The 25087-nt window shown below is 40.0% G+C and overlaps 1 protein-coding gene across 1 annotated transcript in view; it reads right to left on the reverse strand.

The window, feature by feature from the left end:
- Positions 1–25087, reverse strand: part of KIAA1328 (KIAA1328 ortholog) — a 173137-nt gene that overhangs the window by 88455 nt on the left and 59595 nt on the right. Inside the window, exon 6 of the mRNA XM_036403577.2 lies at positions 14481–14608. Within this exon, the coding sequence (XP_036259470.1) occupies positions 14481–14608 (128 nt within the window). The remainder of the gene's footprint in view (positions 1–14480; positions 14609–25087) is intronic.

Genomic DNA, 25087 nt, shown 5'->3' on the forward strand with positions numbered 1-25087 from the left:
CAGAAGCAGCAACCTGAGGAGTCTAAAACAACCCTACTGGCATTTCAATGGTTTGCCATCTTGCATGAACACTTCTTATGGCTATTTTATCTCAAAAATAGAAAACTGACAATGGATTTGATTCAACACTCTTACACCAGCCCAACTGTTCTTATTTCAACAGAGGACTTTGATACAAAGAGAGTAATGCCATTATGAATCATGGCAGTGATTTGTTCTTGTGGTTTGCAAGCACAGAACTTGAAAAGCTTTACAAGTGCTGGTGGGAAGCACTGTTGACCTCACTGTACAAATAGTGAGCTTAGGCACAGAAAGCTGAAGTAATTATCCAAAGGTCACAGAGCGAGTCAGTAGCAGATGCAGGACAAGGAGCCACTTACATTCACTCCCAAATTCTGTCATCCCCCCCTGCCTCCCCCCACTGCAGGGAAGTTGTAAGTGTAAATCAATAACTGAGGTCACCAAAAACTTTCTGCATGCAGATTGCAGTTAGGTCACCCTCAAAGAAAGCAATGACAAAAGGGAAGGTGCTTAATGAATTTTTCAATGGTCCTTACATAAGGATAAAGCAATCCAGGAGGAGGTGAGAAGATGCTCACTCTGGAAGCCCTGTAACAAGGCTGCAGTGACAAATCATTACTCCCACAACACTGCTCAAGGAAATGTAATGCTGCCATCTTCCAAATGCTGGGTTATAAAACCTTTCACACATACAATATTTAAAACTGTGAATTACACCTGAGAATGTATCCAAACTTCTAACAGTATCAAGTCATGCTAATGGTTATCTGTTTATAGGTCAGAAGGGCAGTAAATTATTGCAATGGAAAGTAGTAAAGCCACATTGTATCCAGTTGTGCTGTTAACAGGTAATAGTGAAAAGTAGGTGATGCATGGAAACTTCAAGTTTTTATAGCTCCTGCCTCAATCTATATTCACTTATATAAAGATGTCACATTTTTAAACATTTAAAAGTCAAATTGTCTGGAGAATAGATTCATATAAAATTTATTTTCAGAAACTGATATTTAGCCTACTGCTATCAGAGTTGATTGCTCTTATGTATAAGCTTTATTCAAGTTTCTACAGGTTTGAAAATACAAAGACTGACATTTCAGATCCCATACTCAAGTGTGTCATTAACCAGAAATTGAAATGGGAACATTTCCACTTTCTCAGAAATACTCGGTTTGTTAGGGTGGTAAGTGCATTAACTGTTTTTGAGTTTTTGTGAAGCTACTAAATATGACTCTATTTCAACACAGACAGGAAGGGGGAGTCACAATGGCAAAAGAAAAATCCTCAATTGGTTCCTTACCCAGCACAATATGCCCTGAGAATTAAATAGTTTCAAAGCTCTGCCAAAATAGATATTTGTAAGTGGCTAATAGCAGAAATGTTTTATTCTGTTTATGTCAAAGACACGTTTGTCAGGCACTGGACAGCCAGACAAATCAGGGTCTAATTAGTTCAGTCAATTCCCTCAGTTTTATCCTTTCAGTCTACACTGAGTTATTAAAGCATCAGAAATAAAATGCTACTGAGACAGCAATAAGGGAAATAAGATGTCAGAACTCTATTAACAATGGCATTTTCAGGAAGCAATGTAAATAGAAAATCAAATTTATGCAAGAAATATATATCAGTAAGTAATACTTAATTTAATCATGCTGCATTTATCTTCAAAACAGCTTTCATATCCAACTGATTTTAAAAAAAAAGCTTCAACACATCAACATTGTGACTTCTTTGGAACAGTGACCATCATTCAGATTCAAATTCAGTTGCCTACCTAATACAAGAGGATATTGGTCCCCTATCCAAATACTACAGTTATACAAATAACAGTATGTGAGTAATAATTTATTCCACCCTCGACATTTAGCCAGCTCAGAAAGAACGTGTGACAGTTAAGCAGTTGCAAGATAAAAAGAACCGGAAAATGCCACATTCAACTGAAATGACAGGAAATATTTAGGTAGACAGAATGTAATAAATTTGGCAGACTTATGGGAGTTTAATTGCCCCTTTGTGGAAAGAGATAAATACATGTGAAAACTGTAACTGTGAGGACCAGTTCCTGGGAGGAACAGCTTTCTGTTAGAGGTGTCTAAATCTTCATTACTTGAATACAACCATCAGAGAAAGGAAATTTTCCTGACCCACAGCAGTGATGGTTATGTTGGCAGCAGCAGCTCCCAACTCTGCACCTGGCACCAAGGGAACAGTGGCCTCCTGCCCCAGAGGCTTGTCACATGTACTCACAACTTACAGGCCCTGCAAGAGTTCACACCTGCTAGCACACACATTGAGATCTTTCCTACTACCACCCAAATAACTGAGCCTTATTGCTCCCAGATGTCCCCAGAACTTTTTTCCTGCCCCAAACCACCATGAAACAGTGCATCTTACTGTGATGGCTGGCATGTTCCATGTTAGCTCTCACTCAAGTCATCCTGTCCATCAAACCATGATATGGAAACCTTCCTCACTAACACAGAGAGAAAAAAAATTGGTGATTACATCCAAAGAAAAGATTTCTCCTAGGCTTCTGATAATTTAAAAAATTACCAGCTGTCTGTTTTACATTGTTTCTGACATTTCAAAGTGTTTTCATAATATCCTTAAACTTTTTATTTCATGTTTATTTTAACAGAAGCTTTAATCTCTTAATTCAACCTTTTAACCTGCTTCTACTTGGGAAAAAAAGGGTTAAAAGGGAATAATGAACATCTCTAGCTTTGCCCAGATTGGTTTGACAGCCATTTGTTCCCACACAGAAGTGCTGACTTATGGGTCCAAAAGGTTGAAGACAAATTAAAAGTAATGCTCAAAGTACTTATTAATTTTAAGAGAAGAGATTAGTTCAACATGTAAAGAGCCTTAATAGGCTCTGAAAATCAACAAGCCGGACCAGAAAAAAAACATGCTCCGGGTTATTACTTAGGGTTGTTCATTTCACATGCAGTGTTGATCATCTTAGTGATGATCATATCTAATCATTCAGGAAAAAGCAAATGGAATATCTTCATATTTAATAAAAAATAACAAGGACTTCAGAAAGAAGATGCCCAGATTCATTTAAACTGAATCATCTGCTGAATTTGAGCAACTTTCTGCAAGTGCCTCACAATTTCACTCTTGCCATGTACACAGGGACCCAAGAGTGACTGACATGGCTGTCACTCATTATTAGAAAGAAGGAATCAGGGAGTAACTTTCCAATATGTATGTGCCCACTGAGTCACATGGTCTGACTGAAAGCACTGAAAGGGAAAAGCTTCAAATTTTCAAATGCTTTTTATCAAGAATGTCTGTAATCCTCTACATTTACTTCTTCTTAAATAAGCACACTATTACAACCACAGTGTTTTTAATAAACTGTTTTAACAAAATTAATCCTTAAATAAACTGATACTAAGAATGCAGAGGGGTGTGTCTACATGATAGAGCACTCCAGTGTCGTCTTCTTGTATTTTACTCACAGAAGCACATACTGTCAATTTCAGATGATGTGATTCTTTTTACTTCTGATGAATAAAAACCCCCATGAAATGGATCATATATATGCATCTGCCTTGTATCAGCATGGGTGGGAGAAGTTTTTCCTATGTTGAGCACTTGTTTTTTCTAACCCAGTACAAGCAAAAAGACTACCTTTTTTTAAGAATTAACTTACGTGTGGAGAAGTCCCAGGCTAACTGAGCTCTCCTTCCACTATCTTACAACTGGACCTACAATTCAACTTTGCATTTACACAGCATTATAAATTCACTGAGCTTACATTCTTTAACAAACACTGGGCATCATCCCCTATTTAAAGAACAACAAACGAATCCAGAAAACAATTAAATAATTTGATGGTGATACAGTAACAGCACAGAATTAGATCCCAATTCATCTCTTTGCCAGCCCTCACCTACTTGGATAGACCACAGTAGCAGTCCCAGCTGCACACTTGCATGTAGAATTTTCACAGTCAGCACAAGTAATGAAAAATATTAATCAAAATTTCTCATGTCCCTTTAATGATATTCCCATGGAAAAAATGAAAAACAAGGGCCTAAATATTTAAATACCTTTTTTAATGTGTGTGTGAACTCTCATTTCTGCAAGTAAAAAGGACTGCCTCCAGACCTACTCCTGGCTCTGATTTTACCTCAAGCTTGGAATTTACAGTAAGGCTGTAAGATAATGTTTCAAAAGGCTGACATCAGCTGATTAACCAGAATGTTCAAGTTATAAATAAATAAATATGGGACTTATTTCTGTGTTAAGATTTAGAAAAATTAGAAATACTATAGTCACACAACCAGACAGATTATTATATTCAAAGCTTGCTTACATATATATCAGTTCAACTGGGAATGTTGAACTTGTGCTGATGTCTCAGCCATAGGTTTTTGTGTTCAACAAGTGCTAAACATGGGTTTGCTAAAAAGGAGGTTACTTACAAGTCAGTCTGTGTATTCATTCACTTGTTTGCACATGCACCAGGAACACAGAACAGGTGGCTTTCTTCACTGGGAAGCTGGTCAGAAGCAAGTCCTTCCCACATGTATGCTGATACCAGAACACCACTGTGCATCCCAGGTCCTCCATCCCTCTCAACCTCAAATCCTCCAGGGACCCCAAGGAAGTGTTCTCATACCTAATGCAGAAGTTACAGCTAAAAATAATCATTCTGTCTCCGTCAACCCCATACCTAAACATGCACACTTATTACAAGGGACGCACTCAAATATACCAAAACCACAAATGACAAGGAGTCCCACAGCTAAACAAGTTCTGAAGGATAAGTATTCAAAAAAAGAAGCCACATTAACTGCAGAATGTTGGACTTCATATGAGGGGCATAAGGATCTCTGGAAAAGAAATGGTCTCCACAGCTGTCACTTAACATTTAGATGAGCGACTTCAGTTGCTCACAGGCAACTACCTTTGCAGTCCTGTGCTCTCACTTAATGAGACAAGCTCTCCATTAAAATTTTCAGTCTCATTTTCTGTAACCACGAACATAAATGACTCCTGACTAAATTTATGTTCTCAATATGACTGTGAATTAAAGCTTTTCTGCTCAGGTTTAAAAGTGACAGCCTGCAAGAGTCGGTCCTTGACCTAGTCACAGAAGAGACCAAGGTTCTTAGAATCACACAACCATTTAGGTTGGAAAAGACTTCTAAGATCACAAAGTCCAACCATTAATCCAGCACTGCCACGCTCACCACTAAACCGTGTCTCCAGCTGCCACCACATCTACACATCTTCTAAATGCTTGCAGGGATGGTGACTCCACCACTTCCCTGGGCAGCCTGTTCTAACTATTGACCCCTCTCTCAGTGAAGAAATTTTTTCTCATATCCAACTTAAACCTGTCCTGGCACAACTTGAGGTAATATCCTCTTGTCCTGTCACTTGTTACCTGGAAGAAGAGACTGACCCACACCTGGCTGCACCCTCCTTTCAGGTCATTGCAGAGTGTGAGAAGGTCCCCCCTGAGTCTTCCTTTCTCCAGGCTGAGTCCCTGCAGCTGCCTCAGCCACTCCTCTCAGGCCTGTGCTCCACACCCTTCCCCAGCTCTGTTTCCTCCTCTGGACACACTCCAGCCCCCTCAGTGTCCTTCTTGCTGTGAGCAAACAAAGCTGAGCACACATTCCAGGTGTGGCCTCAGCCGTGCCCCCAGCCCAGGGGGACGGGCCCTGCCCTGCTCCTGCCGGCCCCTCCATGGCTGACACAGGCCCGGGGCCTTCGGCCTCCTTGGCCCCCTGCGCACACCCAGCTCCTGTCCAGCCACTGGAAACCAGCACCTCCAGGGCCTTGCCCACTCAGCAGCTTTCCAGCCACTGTCCCAGCCTGGAGCTGCAGGGGGCTGTTGTGACCCAGGGACAGGACCCAGCACTTGGCCTGGCTGAACCTCACACAACTGGCCCCGGCCCATGGATCCAGCCCGTGCAGATCCCTCTGCAGAGCCCCCCTGCCCTCCAGAAGATCAGCACTCACACCCAGCTTGGCCTTGTCTCAAACTGACTAAAGGAGCTCTTGATTCCCTCACTCAGATCATCAATAAAGATAAAAAACAGTACAGTACAGAGCCCCCAGTACAGAGCCCTGGGGGACACCACTACTGACCAGCTGCCTGCTGCAAGTAATTCCATCCGCCAGCACTCTCAGGGCCAGGCCAGCAGCGTTATTTTTCCTCAGTCACCAGTGCACCCATCCAAGCTATAATAACCAGTTTCTCCAGGAGAATGTTGCAGAAGACAGAGTCGAAAGCTTTACTAAATTACAGGTAGACACCAGCTCCAGCCTAATCCACCAAGCAGGTCTTCTTTTATGAAAACTCTTCTGAAGTTTTAGAGCAGAGACATTAATCAGATGCATCGTGCAACTAAGGTACTGATGTTCATGACCTCAGCTCCAGAGAGTAAAAAGGAGTTTTTGAAATTACACACCAGAAAACAGAAGACATCCTGAGTGTTTTTCTGGTCTGCTCCAGTCAATAGAATTGCTACCACTTACGGAGAACAGATGGGGAAAGATTTAACATGGAATTAAATGCATCTATTAAAGATTAATGAGAAATTACTATATTTCAAGGCAGAGATAAACTTCAAGGTAATCCAGACTTCCAAGAGAGGTCAGAGGACATCATTTGCTTTCCTGTACTCTAAATCTTAGTAAGTAAGTCAGTCAGCCTGAGAGTCCATGCATATGTGTGGGTAGCTTTGAATACTTATGTTTCAGATTGACCATTTTCTTGCATAGACAGGAGAAACTTATGTACGCCTTTTTCTGTTGATGGTACTGTGAAACATCTTTGGCACATGATGGCACTGAATGTCTACATGATCTGTTTATACCCATGTTCCAAAATCTGAAATTATACAAACAAAGTTTCAAAATATGTGTGTTGCTGTAACTTAGAGAAACATGCCAGATATTTTCTAGAATTTGCCATAAATAGACAGCAATCAAAAATTGTAATGTAATGATACTTAATGCATTCACTGGATCAGAGACAGGCAATCACACTGCTATAAACCAAAAATCACATGCAACGTGTATGTAGACTTGCAGTAAATGCTGTAGATGCCTGCTCTATGCTCATGCCACCTCACCAGTCACATTCTGCTCATAGGAGACGAGTGCAGCTGTCTCAAGAAATCTGTCCTATGGTGGATGAAATCCTGGAAGTAGACTCCTTACAAACTTCAAATGGCAAACTGTGCATCAGAAAAACTTTAAGTTCAAACTTTTTTGCAGCTCAAAATGAAAGACTCAAGCTAAATCTTAGGGTATTCAGAACTAACTCGAAGAGATATTTCTGCAGGCAATCATCCTGGTACAGACAGATAACGAATTCCCACCTTCTTAGCTGAAAGAAAATTACACCCTCGGCTCTCATGAAAAATCTTTCCACCATACAAAGACCAACCTTTAGTGCCCTGAACTGATAATCACCTGGCTTTCATTAAATAAAGACACTTCTAATTAAACAACCTGATCAACACACAAAAATGTGTGCTTCACAGGCAAGAAATGGCAAGCAATTTATCTTTCAATATAGTAATCACTTATATCACACTATCTGTAATCTACAGTGATGAATAAAGGTATTTAGGTTATGAAATCCTAGATGAGTTACTGACTGTATTCATTTCAACAGTAAGAAACAGCAACTCAAAGTGTTTGCATTTTCAGAAACAGGATTCAAATTCCAATCCAATACAAATTGGATTGGCCCAGAAACACTTTCACTTTTTACCAAAATATGTTCTCACAGGATGAGATCCCTCTTGAAAGCCTGGTGAAGAGAGAATACACAACAGTCAAAGAAAAATTCAAGTTGGATGGGAACTGTGCTATTATCTGGTTTACACCACACCAAAACAAGGCAAGCTTCAAAGTGGTCCCTGGTTCAGTTGGGCTTTGAAAGCTGCCAGGGTTCATCTTCCTGAAGTTCAGGAATGTAATGCTAATCATACCATGAAGGACATGCCACACTTGGAGGAATCAGACAAGTCTAGGAACTGGGAACTGGTGAATCAAGGATGTAAGTACATGAAAAACTGATTTTCAAGAGTCTCAAGTTTTGAAAAAGGCTAAATACTGCTGAATCAAAGGGCATGTGCATAGATCAAATGGACTGTACAACAGTAGTGACAGCGTATGTCTAGGTAGCTAGTATGCTTACACTCCTAAAGACTGCCAAGTAAACAGGTAACTCCACAAAGTGATGGATAGAACAGAAGTTTCCTTCCTCAAGGCCTGTGGAGTAACACAAAATCTTTGACAGCAAGTGCATTTATATGCAGCCTTGAATCCACTGAAGAAATCCTTACTCCTACTTCAGAGTGAGAGGATGCTGGTGAGTATTCACTCACTCTGAAGAGTGAGAGAATACTCACCTATTCACTCTCCCAAGAGCCACTACAATGTTAGACTGGAGAAACGGCAATATCAGATCTAAGAGTTTGCAAAGTACTTCTCAAGGACAGGCGGTTCTGCTGCAAATTTGAATTCTCGTGTAAATCCAGAGGTGATGTTTCACAAAGGTAACAGTATCATCAGAAGCCTACAAAACCAAGAGGATGTTTTGATCTTGGAGAATAGAAATAAAGGCACTGTCTTCTTTCCAGATTTATCCTCCAGCAACAGAAAAATATACACCAAACATGACTCTTCACCCAAGGAAAAGATTTCCATAGGAGGGACAGTTTTTAAAGCTAAATGGATGAAACTGAAAGAGGCATATAGAAAGAAAACAAAAGGAAAATGAAAATACTTTTCTAGAAGAGACTAGAGACAAGGCTGATTAAAGACTGTAGAACAAAGAGATGGTGAACTGGCACAGATCTCAGTTAAGCAGTGAACTGAGTGAGCTCTGAGTGAACTGCTTATCACCAGGAACACAGTGTCATTCACATCAAGAAAATAGGGCAAGCCAAACAGTTCTACTGTGGCACACATTCCAGGAGATTGAGTGTGGGTGGAATTCTGTTGTGAATGCTAGCTAGCACAGGTATTGCAATACTGATATTTCCTTTTTGTTTAAATATTTATATCCATCTGCATTCCTGTTCAGTGTTAACATTTTTTAGAAAAGACAGGTAAATTAACTACGACCTACTATCTTAGAGGTAAAAGGAAAAAAACATTATTTTTCTTCATGCTATTACAGGGTAGTCTATTCCAGACTACCCTATGTTTCAAATATCACTGCTAATCACTTTGAACACCCATGAAAAAGCACCTGAAACCTGACATTCTCAGTAAAAAAAAAAAACAGAAAGAATGAGGATAAAAACATTATCTCATTTTTACAGATAAGAGCGGCACAGAGAGAGATCAGAGGATTTGCAAAAAGTAACACAGGTAAGGCAAGGCTATTCCTGACAGTTACTCATGCAAAAAGTGTCTCTGTCTGGCCTTGCAAAATTATTCCAATACCCTTGAGTCCCTAGTCAAATCAGTTCTTTATTTATTATCCCAGTTTTCAAGTATCTTTCAGACGGTCTCATTCATTGTTCCCATACAGCTGGGTAAACAGACAAAGTCAATTCCATGATGAAGGTTTACCTTATAGCATTCAAAACCCTTTGCATATGTGGGATTTTTTTTTTCCTTTAAGCAAGCTAAGAATGTGTTTAAAGGTGACCTGTGCTGAAAAAAATGGAACTGGGGAAGTTTGGGGACAATCACAAAGGAAAGGCTTCTGAAGATTGGCGTGTTTCAATATCTTTTTCAAAGGAAAAAATTAATAAAACAAATAAGTAATGTTTGAAGCTTTAGTATGTAATCATCCTTATTAAGGCAAAAAAACCAAAAAACTTCAAGAATCTTAGTTGCCAATATCAAAAGAAAGCAAGGCTTATTCGTTTTTGCAGATAAAGCCTTTTTTTGGATTTTACTGTGAAGTGATACAACTACATTGACAATTTTTAAGGAGTGATTAAAGAGAAATAGCAACATAATTAAAAAAAAAAAAAAGTTTCTTTAAAAAAAAGCCTTCCTGAAAGTCAACTCTGCTAGGATTTTACCATATGCCCAAAGCAGACCATGTCTTTCAGGATGCTTGCATGGTGCTTAGCATTGAACAATAACCTCGTTCCTGATGAGGGCCACTGGCAAACCCCAAAAAGGGGCAGACATGAAAACACTAAGGGAGAGGGGAGATGATACACCATTGAAAATAAATTATTGATATTCCTTTCTGTCTATAATCCCACTCCATTCCCATGTTTCTTCTACACAAGGAAGAACTGAAGCCTCACACACACACACACACACAAGAATCTTTGTGAACCAAGGGAATTAGCAGATGTGTTGGTAATCTTCCACAAATAAGAAACAAACGCTGCCAGCTGTACTTGTAAATTCAAAGATTAACATTAATAAGAGTGCTAAGACTACAGGTATTATCTTTCCTTAAGGTGATAGAGCTCAGGAACCCCAGTTCTGCAGAAACTCAGCTGCCTGTCCAACTTTTGTGCCTCAAGTCCTACCCGACAGTGCAGAACATCTACAGATTCATTGTCCAGAATGTGCCAAATCAAACTGGATTCTTGACACTGTTTAAGATGACACTGAAGTAGTGAGTATATAAACTAGGTCAGACATGATTACCTAGAACAAGGGCAATTTTCTTTACCTGTCTGTGTAAAGCATATGAAAATGGCAAAGACTGAACGTTTGGGTGCTGCAGAGAGTATATCCAAAAATCATTTTTGATAGAAAAGTTTAACTACATTTTACTATGAATGATATTTTCTATTAACAGCAAGGCAGAAGCCTATTTTTCAGTAGAGCTCTCCCTTTACCAAAGTGCTATCTCTCTGAATCTGAGTCAACTTTAGTGACCACTTTAATATTCGCTTTACAATTAATGCTTCTTTTTATGGGTTGGTAGAAGGTAAACCAATTTCAGTTCGGCTTCTAGGTATTGAATTTATTATAAAAAGTTATGTACTTAAAACTCCTATAATGAAACCAGAGGCATCATGAGATATTAACCTAGAGTTAATGCTGAGAAGGCCAGTTTGAATAATTCAATTCATGTCACCTTAAGTATCTTTTCAAATGGAATTAACTTTATCTCACAAAAAAAAAAGGAAGTTCCATGTTCCAGTTACTGATTATTGACTCCACGAGAGTTCTGACTTAAATCATCTTACCACCATCTTCCCAGCAATTTTATTTCACTACTACCAGGATGCTTCTTTACATTTTGAGGGCTGACTTTCATTATAAAGAGGCAAGATTAGCTAAGAGGAAAACATGGTTTCAGAGTTACTGCTATCATTTGGTGATACTAAAACGGACAAAAATAAAAGTTAACACCAAAGCATCTGCATTAGTTCAGTACATGTACAAACCAGGGCTGCATTTCAGCCACATGCATACGGCTGCTGCAGTCATTTACATTCTGTAGAACTCCACCTCTTTTTACAACAATGCCATCGATGTTCGGTAAGCTGCTGTTCTCTTGACCTGTTAATTGTCTTATTCTGACAGAAAACCCAGCATTTAAACTCTAAAAGGAGATGTTTCCAAATACCTATCTAAGCCTAGGGGAAAGTGACAGTTCATGATCCAAATTACGGTAGGGTAAGAATGAGGGAGACAGGCAGGTGAAAAGCAGAAGCAGGAGGCATTAAGATACAGGTGTAGCACTAGAAATTACTCCAAACTAACAAGTAAGAAAAAGGAGGGGAAATTAATAGAAACAAGAAAGAACAGCTAAAAACAGGCAGAACAAAGAAGTGCTTCATTATGGAGTACAGCTGTGCGGTCCAATGTTTCTGCACAAGACGGGAAAATCAGAATATTGCACATCGAAACACAGAGATCCCGGAAAGATCAGCAGTGTCCTGTAATAGGAAACACTGATTATGTCTCCTACACAGTTCTACCAAGAGAAAACTATGTGACAAACTAGTTATCTTGCTTTAAACCCAGACATATCCAAGATTTCCTTAACCCGGAGAAAATCAAGTGAAAATGAAAATATTTTAAATGGATTTGGACTCAAACAAAACTCACAACAACTTCCATTATCCTAACATTTCAATAAAATTGTTCTTGTCAAAGTCCACCTTAAACCAGAAAGGAAGAGAACAAAAGCTTCAGTGGGGCAGAAGGAACTGGCATGGGCAGTACTTGGAACAGGAGGAGAGTGTTCTGGGTCTGTCCTCTTCCAATTCTTTCCTCTCAAAAATCCCTCCCCGCTGTGCTCCCCTTCAGCAGACCCCATCAGGCAGACAGAACAATGCTGGCCTGAACTACTGTGTTAAGACAACACTCAAAGAGAACAAAAAACACTCAAAGAGAGACCCATCAGGACACTAAGAGTTCACAGTTCAGGTATTAAAAGATGTGCAAAAACAACACCAAGTCCCATCAAGAGCAGCCCAGTGACCCTTCTTGGGTTTGGAATGCCCATCCCTTGAAGGAGTGTACAAGGGAAAGGACAGACAGAGTGCAGCAGTCCTGCTCATCTCTTCACAGTTTCTAAACTGTGAGGAGAAACACAGCACAAAGTGCTTGTTTGGGTGAAAAATGGTAACAATTTATAAAGCCAAATGCAAAGAACAAGAAAATTGAAGAGGAAGGCTAGAAACATCAGAAACACTTTGCACACTATAAGAAAAAACAGTTGAAGCATGTTTTGACAGGTTTTTATCTATGCCTACGATGCTTTGCACACAACAAGAGGACTAGGGTAATTTCAGACCTGCTAGGCTGGAGCTGTAGAGTATGTAACCATAAATGAAATGTCAAGGCAAACCTCGATATAATATCTGAATTTGCATTTGTGGACAAAAGTACCTGTAAGCATAGAGGAAAGAAATAATGGAATCAAAGATGAGCTTGATGGAACTTTGCACATGAAATCAGAAAACAATTTTAAAGAAGTCTCTGTGTATACACTGATAGAGTGATTAGAAAGACAGAAGAACAAGAAGAGATAAACGTGGATTGTTGAAATTATTTGATAGTCAGTGGGCTGAAGGTTTCCTATTATCTGCTTCCATGCCTTTGTCCTGTAGTTGTGATGACACAGGATCCCTCCATACTAAGGGCTAACCTAGTATAGGATAAATGTATTTGAAGTTGAAAGGCGAGAAATTAAACATTCAGGGCAAATCCTGAAAGAAAAAAGGATTATCATCACCCAAAACACAGCTACCACAGTGCTTTTGGACTACATGGACTCCTCTGGACTATTTTCCATGGAGATCCCCAGCAAGCTGCATGCCATACAAACAGCAACACAGACATCATCCATTCTGGGAGGATATTCTTGTTTTGAATTCAATGCCATCACAAAAATGGAGGGCAGATATAAACACAATAAAATGGAAATGAAATGTTTACAAAAGGTTAAAAGCCTGACAAACAGCTCAATGTCCAACAATGTTGGACAAAAAAAAAAACAAGCTAAAAAACACACTAAAATACACATCATCAGGGCAAAAAAAAAAAAATTCCTGATGCCAACAAAGTCACAGAGTATTGCTACCTGCTTCCTGAGAGAATTAGAAAGCTCCTTCCTGCACAGTCTCCAGTCTCCTGAGAAGCAGGATCTGCCTGTATAATTCTCACAGCAGGGAACCACTGAGACCTCCTTTTGGATACTCTGTGCTGATGACTTTATTTCTAGCCCTGTTATAAATAAGCCTTTAAGACTGTTCCAGAAGAAGAGGGGATCAAGGGCAGAACCTCTACAAAAAGGCATGGTCTTAGGTAGGATGGATTCTGGAGGTCTATCTGCAGATGGAAGCTGCTACCAGAGAACAGCAAGCAAGAACCTGGGGTAGAGCATTTGCATAGGCAGTCTTCTCTTCCAGGGTATAATCTGCCATCAGCAGGGACAAACCAAGCACCTAGTTACCAGGGAAAAATCTCAATCAACCATGTTCTCAAGGCTTTGGGTGCCTACATACAAGAAACATTATACCACTTAGTTTATCATATCTCTCTAGTCAACATTTTCTGGTTTTAACTGCATATAGAACTACAGGTCTTCTATAAATAGCTCAAATCAGATGAGCTGCTTTACAGACTTGAGAAAGCTCTTATTGACCAAATACATCATCTATAATGCCCTTTTCAATCATCAAAACCCACAGTGAAAATGTGAAAGGCTCTATCTACAGTGTCTCTTAATTATTTTCCTGTTTAAACAGAACAGAAAACATAACAGCATCTTAACTTTCCTTGGCAAAGGTGTGGGTTACCATGATTCCTACTCCATTACAACATGGTCAATTAACTTCACCCCTTCTACTGACCCAAAACTTGCTGGGGTTTTTCGCTCTGTTTTCCTGCAATCTATGTATAAAGGCAAGGATTCATGGAAAACCAATCACAAAACAGTATTCAACACCATAAGATGCAAGATAATAGACTCACAGTCTCAATAAGGTGTTTTGACTTGGTAATTTAAATAAAAAAGAGATGGCAAAAAAAGAGCTTACCTTCTGCTCCTTTTCCTTGGCAGCACTGAGTTCAGAAAGGGAGTGTGATAGTTTTTCTTGCTGCTCAGCTAGGTACTTCTGATAAAGGCTCAAAAGTTCTTGGCATTCTCTGTACTGCTGCTGCAGAGGTGAGACATCAGAAGTTAAGGGAAAAACACTCTTTAGCGAACAGTTATAGCCAAATATATACCAACTTACTCCATGTAAATCTGATTTAGATCCATAACAGTTCAATTTAAAAACAGATACCATGTGTTTGAGTAGCGCCTAATGATGATAAATCTGCCTAGAGATGAATGTTCAAGTACAACCTTCTTCCTTACTCAGAGTGGAAAAAGAAGAATTGCACCAAATTCTTTTACCATTGGAAAAGGGGCAGCAGCAGGAGGCAGGTGATGACATTGTTTCAGCTGGAACAACTACAATCCTCTTATTCACATTCAGCAAAGCCAGCCATTACCAATGTTTATTTATAAATAAATAAATAGCCAGCCAAGTAAGTAAATAGTCCATTTTTAAGCACAGACATCGATTCACAAGCCCACATACCCAAATCCAATCTCTTTGCTTGAGCGCCAATGGCTCAAAACCCCACAGCCACAGATGCAGTGCTACAGGCCTTTTACAGACCAGCAATAATTTTTGGACAGTAATCTGGAGAAGCAGCAACTGTGGTGTTTGCAAGGATATTAGCAACAGTGTCCTGCCTTGCTTGCAGCATTGAAATTCCAACAGGAGATAAATCTGCTCTTCACCTGTCATTGTGTAATTCCCTCCCTTGCTCATGTAGCATGGTAAACCATTTATGCTCCCCTCTCTCCCCCCTCACTTTTAATTATGCATGCAGATGGGATAAGGGCTCACTGTCCAAAGAGATTACTCTGAATAAATACTTTAATAACAAGTCACTGCAATTAAGGTAGGGAACAAAAACTTCTTCAATCTTTAAAACGGTGTTGAGTTACAGATTTCCTTAACATTTTTATGATCTAATCATTGCTTCTGGGCAAATTCATGTTGCAATCACTTTTGCCAATCATGGCTGCATAAATAACTCACTGCTTTGTTATTCCCTGTTATGACCCTAAGGGGTTTTTTTTTGGTTCAGTTTTGTTGCCTTCCCTCTCTCCCCCCCTCCTCTCTTCTTATTCTTTCACAGGAGGGGTGGCCTTGCCCGGGCGTTGTTTTTGTTGTTGGTTGGTTGGTTTTCTTCCCTTTAAATAAAAGGCTACTGAGAGAATAAGCAAAACATTTTAGGAAGGAATGGAAGGTTAATAAACCCCAATGCTGAAATCAATCAGGAGAGCTCTCATAACTCCTTTGCTCAGCACCTGGAAACATGGGAGGGTACAAACAATGGTCTCAACAAGCTAATTGCTTTCCAGAGCCAGCCTGCCTGAAGCCGGAGCTGTTTTACATTTCAGTTCATTTCGTCAGAGAGCACCAAAAGGCTGAAGTGATTTGTGGTGGTCTCAGGAGTCTCTGCCAGCTATGATGTATATAAAAGGAATTTTTTATTCCAGTTGTAACCATAGGCAGTAATGTTTATAGTAGGTGAACATATTAGCCTGGACGCAGGGCATGAATTTTACTCTAGCAAAAGCCAGTTCATTTATACAGCCTAAGAGTTAAATGTCGGTATTTGAAGACAAATTATAGGGAAATTCATTTAAACCCATGTTATGTGGCAGAATATAAAAACAGACAGTCCTATCTATCTTTATCAATTTTTTACAGCCCTCTTAATTCACTTTGCTTCCAGCAACCCCTTCCCCACAAAACAGATTTTGCCCTCTCCTCCCTCCAGCGAGCACACTGCTGGCACCAGAACCGAGCACCCTAAACAGCCCTGGGGCACACGAGGGACGGCCAGGCAGCCATCCTCACTCTTGCCACAGTGTTAGCACCAGTTCTACTGGAAAGCCAGGCAAGACTGCCCACACTCCCAGGCCCCATTTGTGTTTTACAGACTGCAGAGCCCCCACGGTACACATGATGCCACCACCTCCTGCATGTGGCTGCCAAATTCATTTAAAATATGGTTTCAAACAGGACAAGGAAAATTAACTTCAGCAAAGTATGCATGCAAATCCTGGTTGTCCAAAGGCCAGTTATGTGATCATAAGTGGGAAGGGCAATGGCTCACATGAGCTTGAATGGTGGCCAAGATGTCCCTGAAATTCTTGTGAGATTTGGTTAGCCGCAGTAAAAGTCACTGTATTAGAAGATCAAAACCTTGTTCATTCACACAATCACTCTACATTAAGCAAAGTATTGTTACAGCCACCACAGTGTGAGTTTAAAGCCCTACTTTGCTTACTTAAGTAAACATGAAGCTTCTAATATGAAAAAAGAGTTAATTTGTTTGAGACACATGCAGAATAGCTGAAAGTATGGCAATTCTCAAAAATGTGCTGGTACATTTACTGCAGAACATCTTCTTAACAAAAAAGCCTTAATATTAGATCTTACTCTCTCACTCTATTGAATTTTTTGCTAAAAGCAGCAAGATTATCTCCTTTTTTCTCCTGCAAATTAGCCAGACAATACACAACACTGCCACAAAAATATTTAAGTCATTCAGATATAACAAGATCATGCATCTACTAAGGCAATACAGTCTTTGGACAGACATGCATGTCATAAATATTTTCTTAATCTGCTTTAAAAAAAAAAAGGAAGCTTAAAAGAACAGTATAGTAGAAATCCTACAGATTTTCATTCCAAAAAAAGTAACATACCTAAATGGACACATTTGGTAATTCTTCATGTGTTCAGGAGCACAAATATTGAATTTGCAAGATGTTAGTTACCTGGGAGAAGTGGTACTTGGCATTTCATTGAAAGGTAGTTTTATGTCCAAGAAATATGCATTTCAATGTATTAGAGTAATACTTTTTATGCAGTTTATTAGTAAAGTATTGAGGTTGTATGAGGAGGAGGGGGAGACAAAAAAAATTAGAAATGCAAAGGTTAGAATTTCAATAGCCACATTTACATGTAATACTGCAAGTACTACATGTTTTATATAATAAATTAGTTAATTTTTTCACTGAATGTAAGTCAAAGAATTAAGAGCTCATTTATGGCTCTTATGAGATAATAACCTCAGTGGAGATAGTTGGCTTTGAGAGGAGGAGCTGCCAGCACACAGTGGTGACAGCTCACAGAAGCCAGGAATCGATGTCCAGGGAGCCAGGCAGGGAACAAAGAGCTTTTCCTTGGGGTGAAGCTCCACAAGAAGGCACAGCCAACCCAATAATCAACTGCTTCCAAAGATACTCTCCCACTCACTCTTTCCATCCACACCAGCTCTGCTGCCCCATAGATCCCTCACTCCAGGCCTGAGCAAACTGTCCCAGTGAGGCAAAAAGACAACCAGGCACAAGATCTGGCACGAGGCAAGCAGGGGGAGTGGAGCTGGGAGCAGAGGACACCTCTTCCAGCAATGGTCACTTGTCTGGGTGTGTTTATCCACCTTGCAGAGTCCCAACCCCTTCCTTCAGTTCTACTCTTAAATCCTCAGGCTATGAAGTCTGCTCCATGGCCACCTCAACTACTCACAGATTACTCCTTGCTGAAATATTGTCAGCCTCCCAAGGGCTGAAGTAGAAAAAAAAAAAAATCCAAAAACTACAGTTCCTGCTTCCCCAGAAACTGGGAAGAGAAAGGCCAGACTCTACCACACACACTGATTCCCTTCACTGTTCCCAGTCCACTCTTTCCACTGGCACTTTAAGCAGAAGTGAAGCCCAGCTTAAAATCTGAAATGTTTTAGTTCAGAGCATCCAGCATCTACCTAAGAAGCTCCTGAATTCTAGACATCAGCCTCCACGTGCTTGTGCAAGCTATGTTCATGCTACAGCAATTCAAATTGGTCTCTTCAGGTCCAGGTTTCCAAGTGAAGCCAACATCAGGTTGCTCCACAAGGACTATTTATCAAAATTCTGCTTTTCTTATATCACTTTTTGCAAGAGGGAAAAAGGCAACCAAACCAGAAAACAGAGAATCTCTCCACCCCCCCACCTTTATAATTTGAGAAGAATTTTTTCATTTTATCTTGCTTTGTTAAAAGAAAAAAAATAAATTTAAAGCAGCTTCAAATCACAGCAAAGTGAGTCTGGAAAAAACTTTTCTAGAAGCTACTAGCAAGAGAACACAGCTAATGAGATTCTTCACAATCAATATAATAACAGAGGCCTTCCTGTTTTTTCAGAACATTTGTGAGAACTCACCACCTAGTGACACTTTCCTCAAGGGTTTGCCAAGAGCATTTTTGGGACAGGCACTTTTGGGACAGGCAGGAGCTCTATTGTGCCCTTTTTACACATGGGAAAACTGTGTCACGGGGAGTCTTTGGGCGTTTCTGAGCACATGGGTGCAGCCCAGCAGCCCCACACTCCTCAAGGCAGCTCCAGGACATGTGTCTTGCAGCTGCAGGGTAAACTAGCACAGCTCAGGCACAGCACTAACAGACCAGATTCATCTTGCACCTGATTAGCTCAGAGTCTGAGTTTGACTGCATTCACCCATGCAGAAAAGCCCTAATAGACCTCCCAAGCATCAAACAAGATGCCCAGTGATGATTCATTCCTGTAGTCCCTGACTGTAGCTTCAGCTTGGACTGTCCTTTCACTCAGGGCTGCATTCCCTGATCCATGGCCAGAATAGAACACAGGAGCTGAATCTCCGTCTTCAGTCACCAGATGCTGCAGTCCCATCAGCCCCCATATCCAATGGAAGACTCTCTAGAGACTCAGAGCTATTACAGAGATATGCAAAGATGAATAAAGCAATCAAAGGAAAGAAAAAGTCAAACACACACAAATTGGATTGGAATTTAAATCAGACAGCATTAACTTGAACTCTGTGGTAGAGACACAAGAAACTTTCTGTGATGTGATGAAGAAAGTTTTTTGACATGTGCACTCACGACCCAGTAGCCACAAAGCACTGATCTTTTTAAATTCCTGCTTAAGGACATGCAGCTAGAAACCTGACTAGTTATCACCATGTTGCCAGTTTCAGCAGACTCAACTCTTTTCACTGCCTCAGGTAGTCCCTTGAAAACAAATGCTGTGAGAAAAACTAGACAAGGAAGGAGATGCTGAGGAAATGCCACTGGCAGTGGGTGGATGAAGCTACACTAAGCTCTGACAGGTCTTTGGTCTCCCAAGAAAAATCTCCTCAGATGAATTGCAGGCAGACCTGAGCTTGCCTGCATGCTCTCCAAGCAGGTGTGTGTGCCAGACCCATTCAAGGAGCTGTGCACAGTCCCAGCAGCATAGCATCAAGCACCACAAGCCTGATCTAACTTACCTTGCTTTGATGTTTTTGTGGGGTTGGGTTTTTTCTGGCAGCAACAGCAACACTACACCACGTCCAAAATGCCTCTGGCCTGCGGCTGGCACGTGAAGAATGTCACAGCAAGCTCACAGCTGTTTAACAGACACACCACTGCATCCATAACTGCGGCACCATGTACTACTACAACATTTCTCTGTACAGCTCATAGCCCAAAAATCACTTTAAAAAATGCTGCAAGAGTAAGAAAGCATTTCACCAAACTCAGGCAAAGGCTAAGACCCATGTTTGGAGCTGGGTCTCCAAACAGGGCTATCCCTGTAACCACAACTATGGATCAAGCTACCTCTAAGCTTGATGGTTCCTAAGGGAACCAAACTTATAGAGTCTGCAGAGCCCCAGAGACCCACACTAGACTAATGGCAAATTCCACTATAAGTGTGCTCACCTTGAAGTGGACCCCCACTTTTTTTCATGCACCACCCAAGCATATTTTTTTTTACAGTATTTTGACACATAAAGCAGTGGGGTTTTTTTTCTCCCTTAATATTTTGCATATCAATAGGAGAGAGATACCATGCCTTTTGGGAAAGAAGCAATATATATGTCATTCTGATTTCCACCTGCAGGCTTTTTTCTCTCTAACCAAAGAAAGGATTAAAATAATGCAGCTTCAACTACTTACATATGAAAAGTCATATGAATAAAAATAAACTGCTGGTATTAATGAATTAACATCTAAAAGGAACACTTTAAAATACAAACTAAGATATTCTAAGCTCTTTCCTTTAGCATTTAACAATTACATACTTCATTGGAAGCTGACCCACATTTAATTTTAAAATACTACTTGGGTTTAACACATACAGTCCTATGCTTTGACAATTTCACCTCAGAAAAGCAAGAGGACTGCATTTTGGAAATCAGACTATCCAGGCATGGATCAAAATCAACCCTAACATGTTTCTTCTGCCTTAAAATTAAGAGGAATAAAATAAGTGGTTTTACTCTATGTGAATCATTGTTCTGAGAAAGGGTAGAGACTAGTAACTTCTATGAAGGTTTATTATCTAAACTCTGAAGTTGCTGCAAAGACTGAAGGTAATAAAATATTTTATGAACAACTTCCCTTTGCTCGTTCTTATATAACTGAGTTTATGTGGACTCCCTGGCACAGTGATGCTAAGAACCTGTAGGGAACTTTCTGCACATCCACTTTTCGATGTATTAAAGAAATCATCTGGTGAGAGTCTGAACCTTATGAGCCTTCAATTCAAAATACAATTTCCTTCTGATCCAAATGCCTTAGGAAGCACAATTCTGAAAACACTATAAAGAAGCAAGTCACATACAATAAGACAGAGTGATCCCCAATCTGAAGCCCAACAGTTACATTTTAATTTACACTTGAATATTTTAATGTTGTTATCCAGTCAGTAAATTAACTCAAGATGCAAGAATAAAAAGGGAAGATGCATAGGGAAAAAGGTCACAAGGTCTACAAAAGTTAAGAACTTCACTTCTGTTTGAAGCATCAGCATTATGTTGTTGAATGCCACAGTTCTCATATAAAGGAATTGCTTAATACATTCCCATTCTGTTTGAAGGGAAATTAAATTTACATTCTTTGGGAATATGGTATTGTAATTAGTTCATGACTTGATTACACTTTGAAGTGAGCCGAGACTGCATATGGTGCATACAAATTAGTTAAGTTATGGTTACCTACCTACAGAAAAGCTACTGAGTTAAGAAAGTTAGTGACAAAGCCAGGGCAGTCCATTGGAGCTTTCAAGAAGCACACAAAAACCTTCCAATTCCAATCTAGTCTCTGGACTCCCAGATGCCAGGTGTGAACAGAAATAAAAAGCAGTTTCCTAAACAGCTGAAGAGTTGTTTTCAAAAAATAAGCTTTCCATTTCCACCTATAGCACCTGTAGAGCCACTGTTAAAACTGATCCCAAAGAAAAAGCAATAAAAGACACAAGATTTCCTACCCTGGTTAAATTCACCACTATGATTTATCCTAGTACTCATAATTTTGTAATTTCTTTTATAGACAGTCCAAGTTTTATATTATCTACTAAGATACTCTGTTCCACACAGATGATGAAATTCCCAAGTTCGCTTTAACACTCTGGAAAATATTGAGCTGCACAATGCAAATATAGTGCATCTAAAGTTGGCCAAAGAAGAAGATAGCCCATATGATTTGATGAGAGCAAGGAAAGCATTTAAACCTAAAACTAATTCCCAATATAGCAGATGAACTCAGAGAAGTCTCTAACATACTTTCAAAACGCAAAAGCAGTTTAGGGTACAGGATTTGATCCTACGTATTGAAAATCCTTTCCACAGGATATGCCAATCAAACTGGACAGCTTATCTGCCATGTTCTCTGGTTCAAAGGTGGGTAAGGACAAAAATATCACACACCATCATATGCCAGCAGATGTGCCTGGATCGATAAATGCAAATACCATCTCAGAGCTTGCATTTTCTATTCCAAGTGGAAACCACATCTCCAGCCTTATCTTCATTAATACAAACAAAAGAATACTTACAAGCAAAGAAAAAAAATAAATCGAAGATTTATTTTACAGGCTGGCTCTGCTAACAACTTTCTTCTACTGAAAAGGAAGGAAGAACATAACACACAAAAGACAAATTATGCTCCTACATATACCGGCAAAAATATGCATTTTCATAACAATGAACATAGGAGATCTAATGAGAGGAAAAACTAAGAACCTGAATACACAAAATACAGACCCCACAGATCGTTGTAACAAGATACTGATCCCGGCATGGGCCATGAAAATTTCTACTTTTAGCATAAGAACTGCAGTGGCAGGAGATTTTCCTCACTGGCAAGAAGGAATTTGTTCAGAACATACTTTCTCCTATCAGGAGAGCTCTGCCAATGACTAAAGTGACTTTCAGAATTTAAAGACTTCCTTTGGCATTTGCTTAAACGGCACAGCTACCCAGCCTCTTCCACTAGAAACTGTGAAGGAACTTGTTACTTATGTATTTGTCTACCCGCCCGTAAATGTACCATGCATTTTTTATGGAAGAAAGGAGCCTGGAGATTCAGACATACACAATTTCTGTGCGAAACAGTCCCAGCACCTGAGAACAACTCCACACATTTCATCATGTACGAGAGAAAATAATCACAACCTGCGCTGTGTGAGAACACAAAGCCAAAAGGAGGCATTGTACCTATCACCATCCACACAAAACCAGCGCTATTTTTCCTTCTACATATTTAGAGCGCAAAATTAAACAAATAAAAGGAACACTGCATAATTTAGCTTTCATTTTGTATCAAATTGCTCATAATTGTAACCATAAAATGATAATATTGTGCCATATGTGCATCTGCAGAGCCGGCAGCGGCGCTGACCGGCCCCGGCCGCGCTAAAAGTGGGGCTGTGGCGCCACCGTGTGGCCGCGCCGGGTGTTGCCGCCGCCCGGCCCGCGCCGCGCACACGCTCGGGGTTCATTTTCTCACCGAAAAGCATCGCCTTGCAGCCTGAAAACGCGCCGTGCAATCCTCCCGCTACTCTTCTTTCTCAAACCGCACTCTGCCCCACCCGCAGAGGGAGTCAGTCACGGCTTTATGTGAAACACCCATCGCTGGGAATGTTTGCTGTTTTAGTTGCAGGCCTTTGTAAGAATTAAAAAATTTTTTGCAGTAGCCACTGTTACCATTTACACAAAGCCATTTGTCATCTTAGTACTACTCGATATTAAAACAGACATGTTCCCTACTCTAATTTGACAATGGAGTTCCTGGCAGAAGCCTGAGGAGAGATAAGGTGGGAATTGAGGTATCTGAGAAAGGATGCTCAGCCTCTTAGTTTAGACACAGTAAGAGGAGTTATTTTAACAGGATAAATGTGAGCTCAGAGTCAGAAGCGTGGAGAAAAGGGGATGAAGAGGCAAAAGAGAAATGGAATGTAAAAGCTGAACTTACTGAGAGCAGAGCTACAGCACCTCCATCTCAATTAAAGAACATGCATAGTAAATCAAAAAGGTGTCTGCTTTGCAGGGAATGAGAATGTAAGATCACAAAACATCAACTTGTTTTATAACTAAGCTAATCAGGTTTGGTCTTGGTTACTATCAGAATGGTGATCACCTGAGAATACACAACGGTGTCTGTCTTGTTGCTTCCTTGCAGGAAACAATCAATCATCGCTTTTAATTTTATATATTTGATGTCTCTCACTGAACCTTTTCCTTACCCTTAAACAGGAATAATGTTGATGGAGGAAGGCAGTCTCCTTCATCCCAGCTCCCACCACCTTCAGAAAGAGAAAGTCCTCATTTGGGTCCTTACTGGAAAGGAAATTTGGATGCTAGGGAAAGTTTTTATTTGCTGCTTCCTAGCATGGCTGCCACTCTCTATCTTCCACAGCAGGCATCAGGCTTGGGTATTTAAACTTTCTTATCTCCTCTTTTTAAACCAGAACATAATCAAACAGCACCATGCAGATTTTAATCTGATTATTGGCAAATGGTGCAAGAGGCAAGATGAAAATCTGTAAATGTTGCTGGACAAAAATAGAAAAAAAATAAATACCAGTGAACCAAGGAATCATGCCCTTCTTATGGAACTGTCCTCAGCACTATAGCTAGAAGAGCACCAAATGTAAAAATCACAGATTATTCTAGATAATTTATTTTTTTTCCTTTAAAACTCTTGCTATTTTGACAGTCTTTCTAACCTTGTTAGAACACAATCTGTTTGCATGATGTAGAGAGAAACGCATTGCTTCTTTTCCTAAGATACCCTTGAGGTCAAAGCAGACTCCATACCAGCACACTAATATTAAGGAAGGTGTCCTCAAACCTAAAAAGGGGAAAATATTATATGATGGAGTGCTGGAAAGACCTTTTCCACCATGTGCTGTACACATCTCTAACGTGGTAAGGACTTCAAAATGGCAGAACCCAGAGAGTTGGTCCTTTCTTGTGAAATCTGGCTTTAAACATGCCAAACTCAGAAGCACTGGTTTCACTGAACTGAGGCCAGGGAAGGAAAGATTTAATAACAGCCTCATTATAAGGTTCATTGTTGTAGGACTATTTAATATACAAGATTAACACATCTTATCTCCCACTTTCACTCAAACCTATTATACCCCTCATTAATACATGCACATTTCTACATCATTTACAGCACTCAGGAATCAAATATTACTGTCTGAAACAGGGTGTGTTCTGCTGCTCTTCCTGGTAATAGGCATTTTTTGCAAAAACAGTACTCAAAAATAAGCCTCACAAAATTAGAG

Source organism: Molothrus ater, chromosome Z, assembly GCF_012460135.2.
Source record: "Molothrus ater isolate BHLD 08-10-18 breed brown headed cowbird chromosome Z, BPBGC_Mater_1.1, whole genome shotgun sequence".
Lineage (NCBI taxonomy): Eukaryota > Metazoa > Chordata > Aves > Passeriformes > Icteridae > Molothrus > Molothrus ater.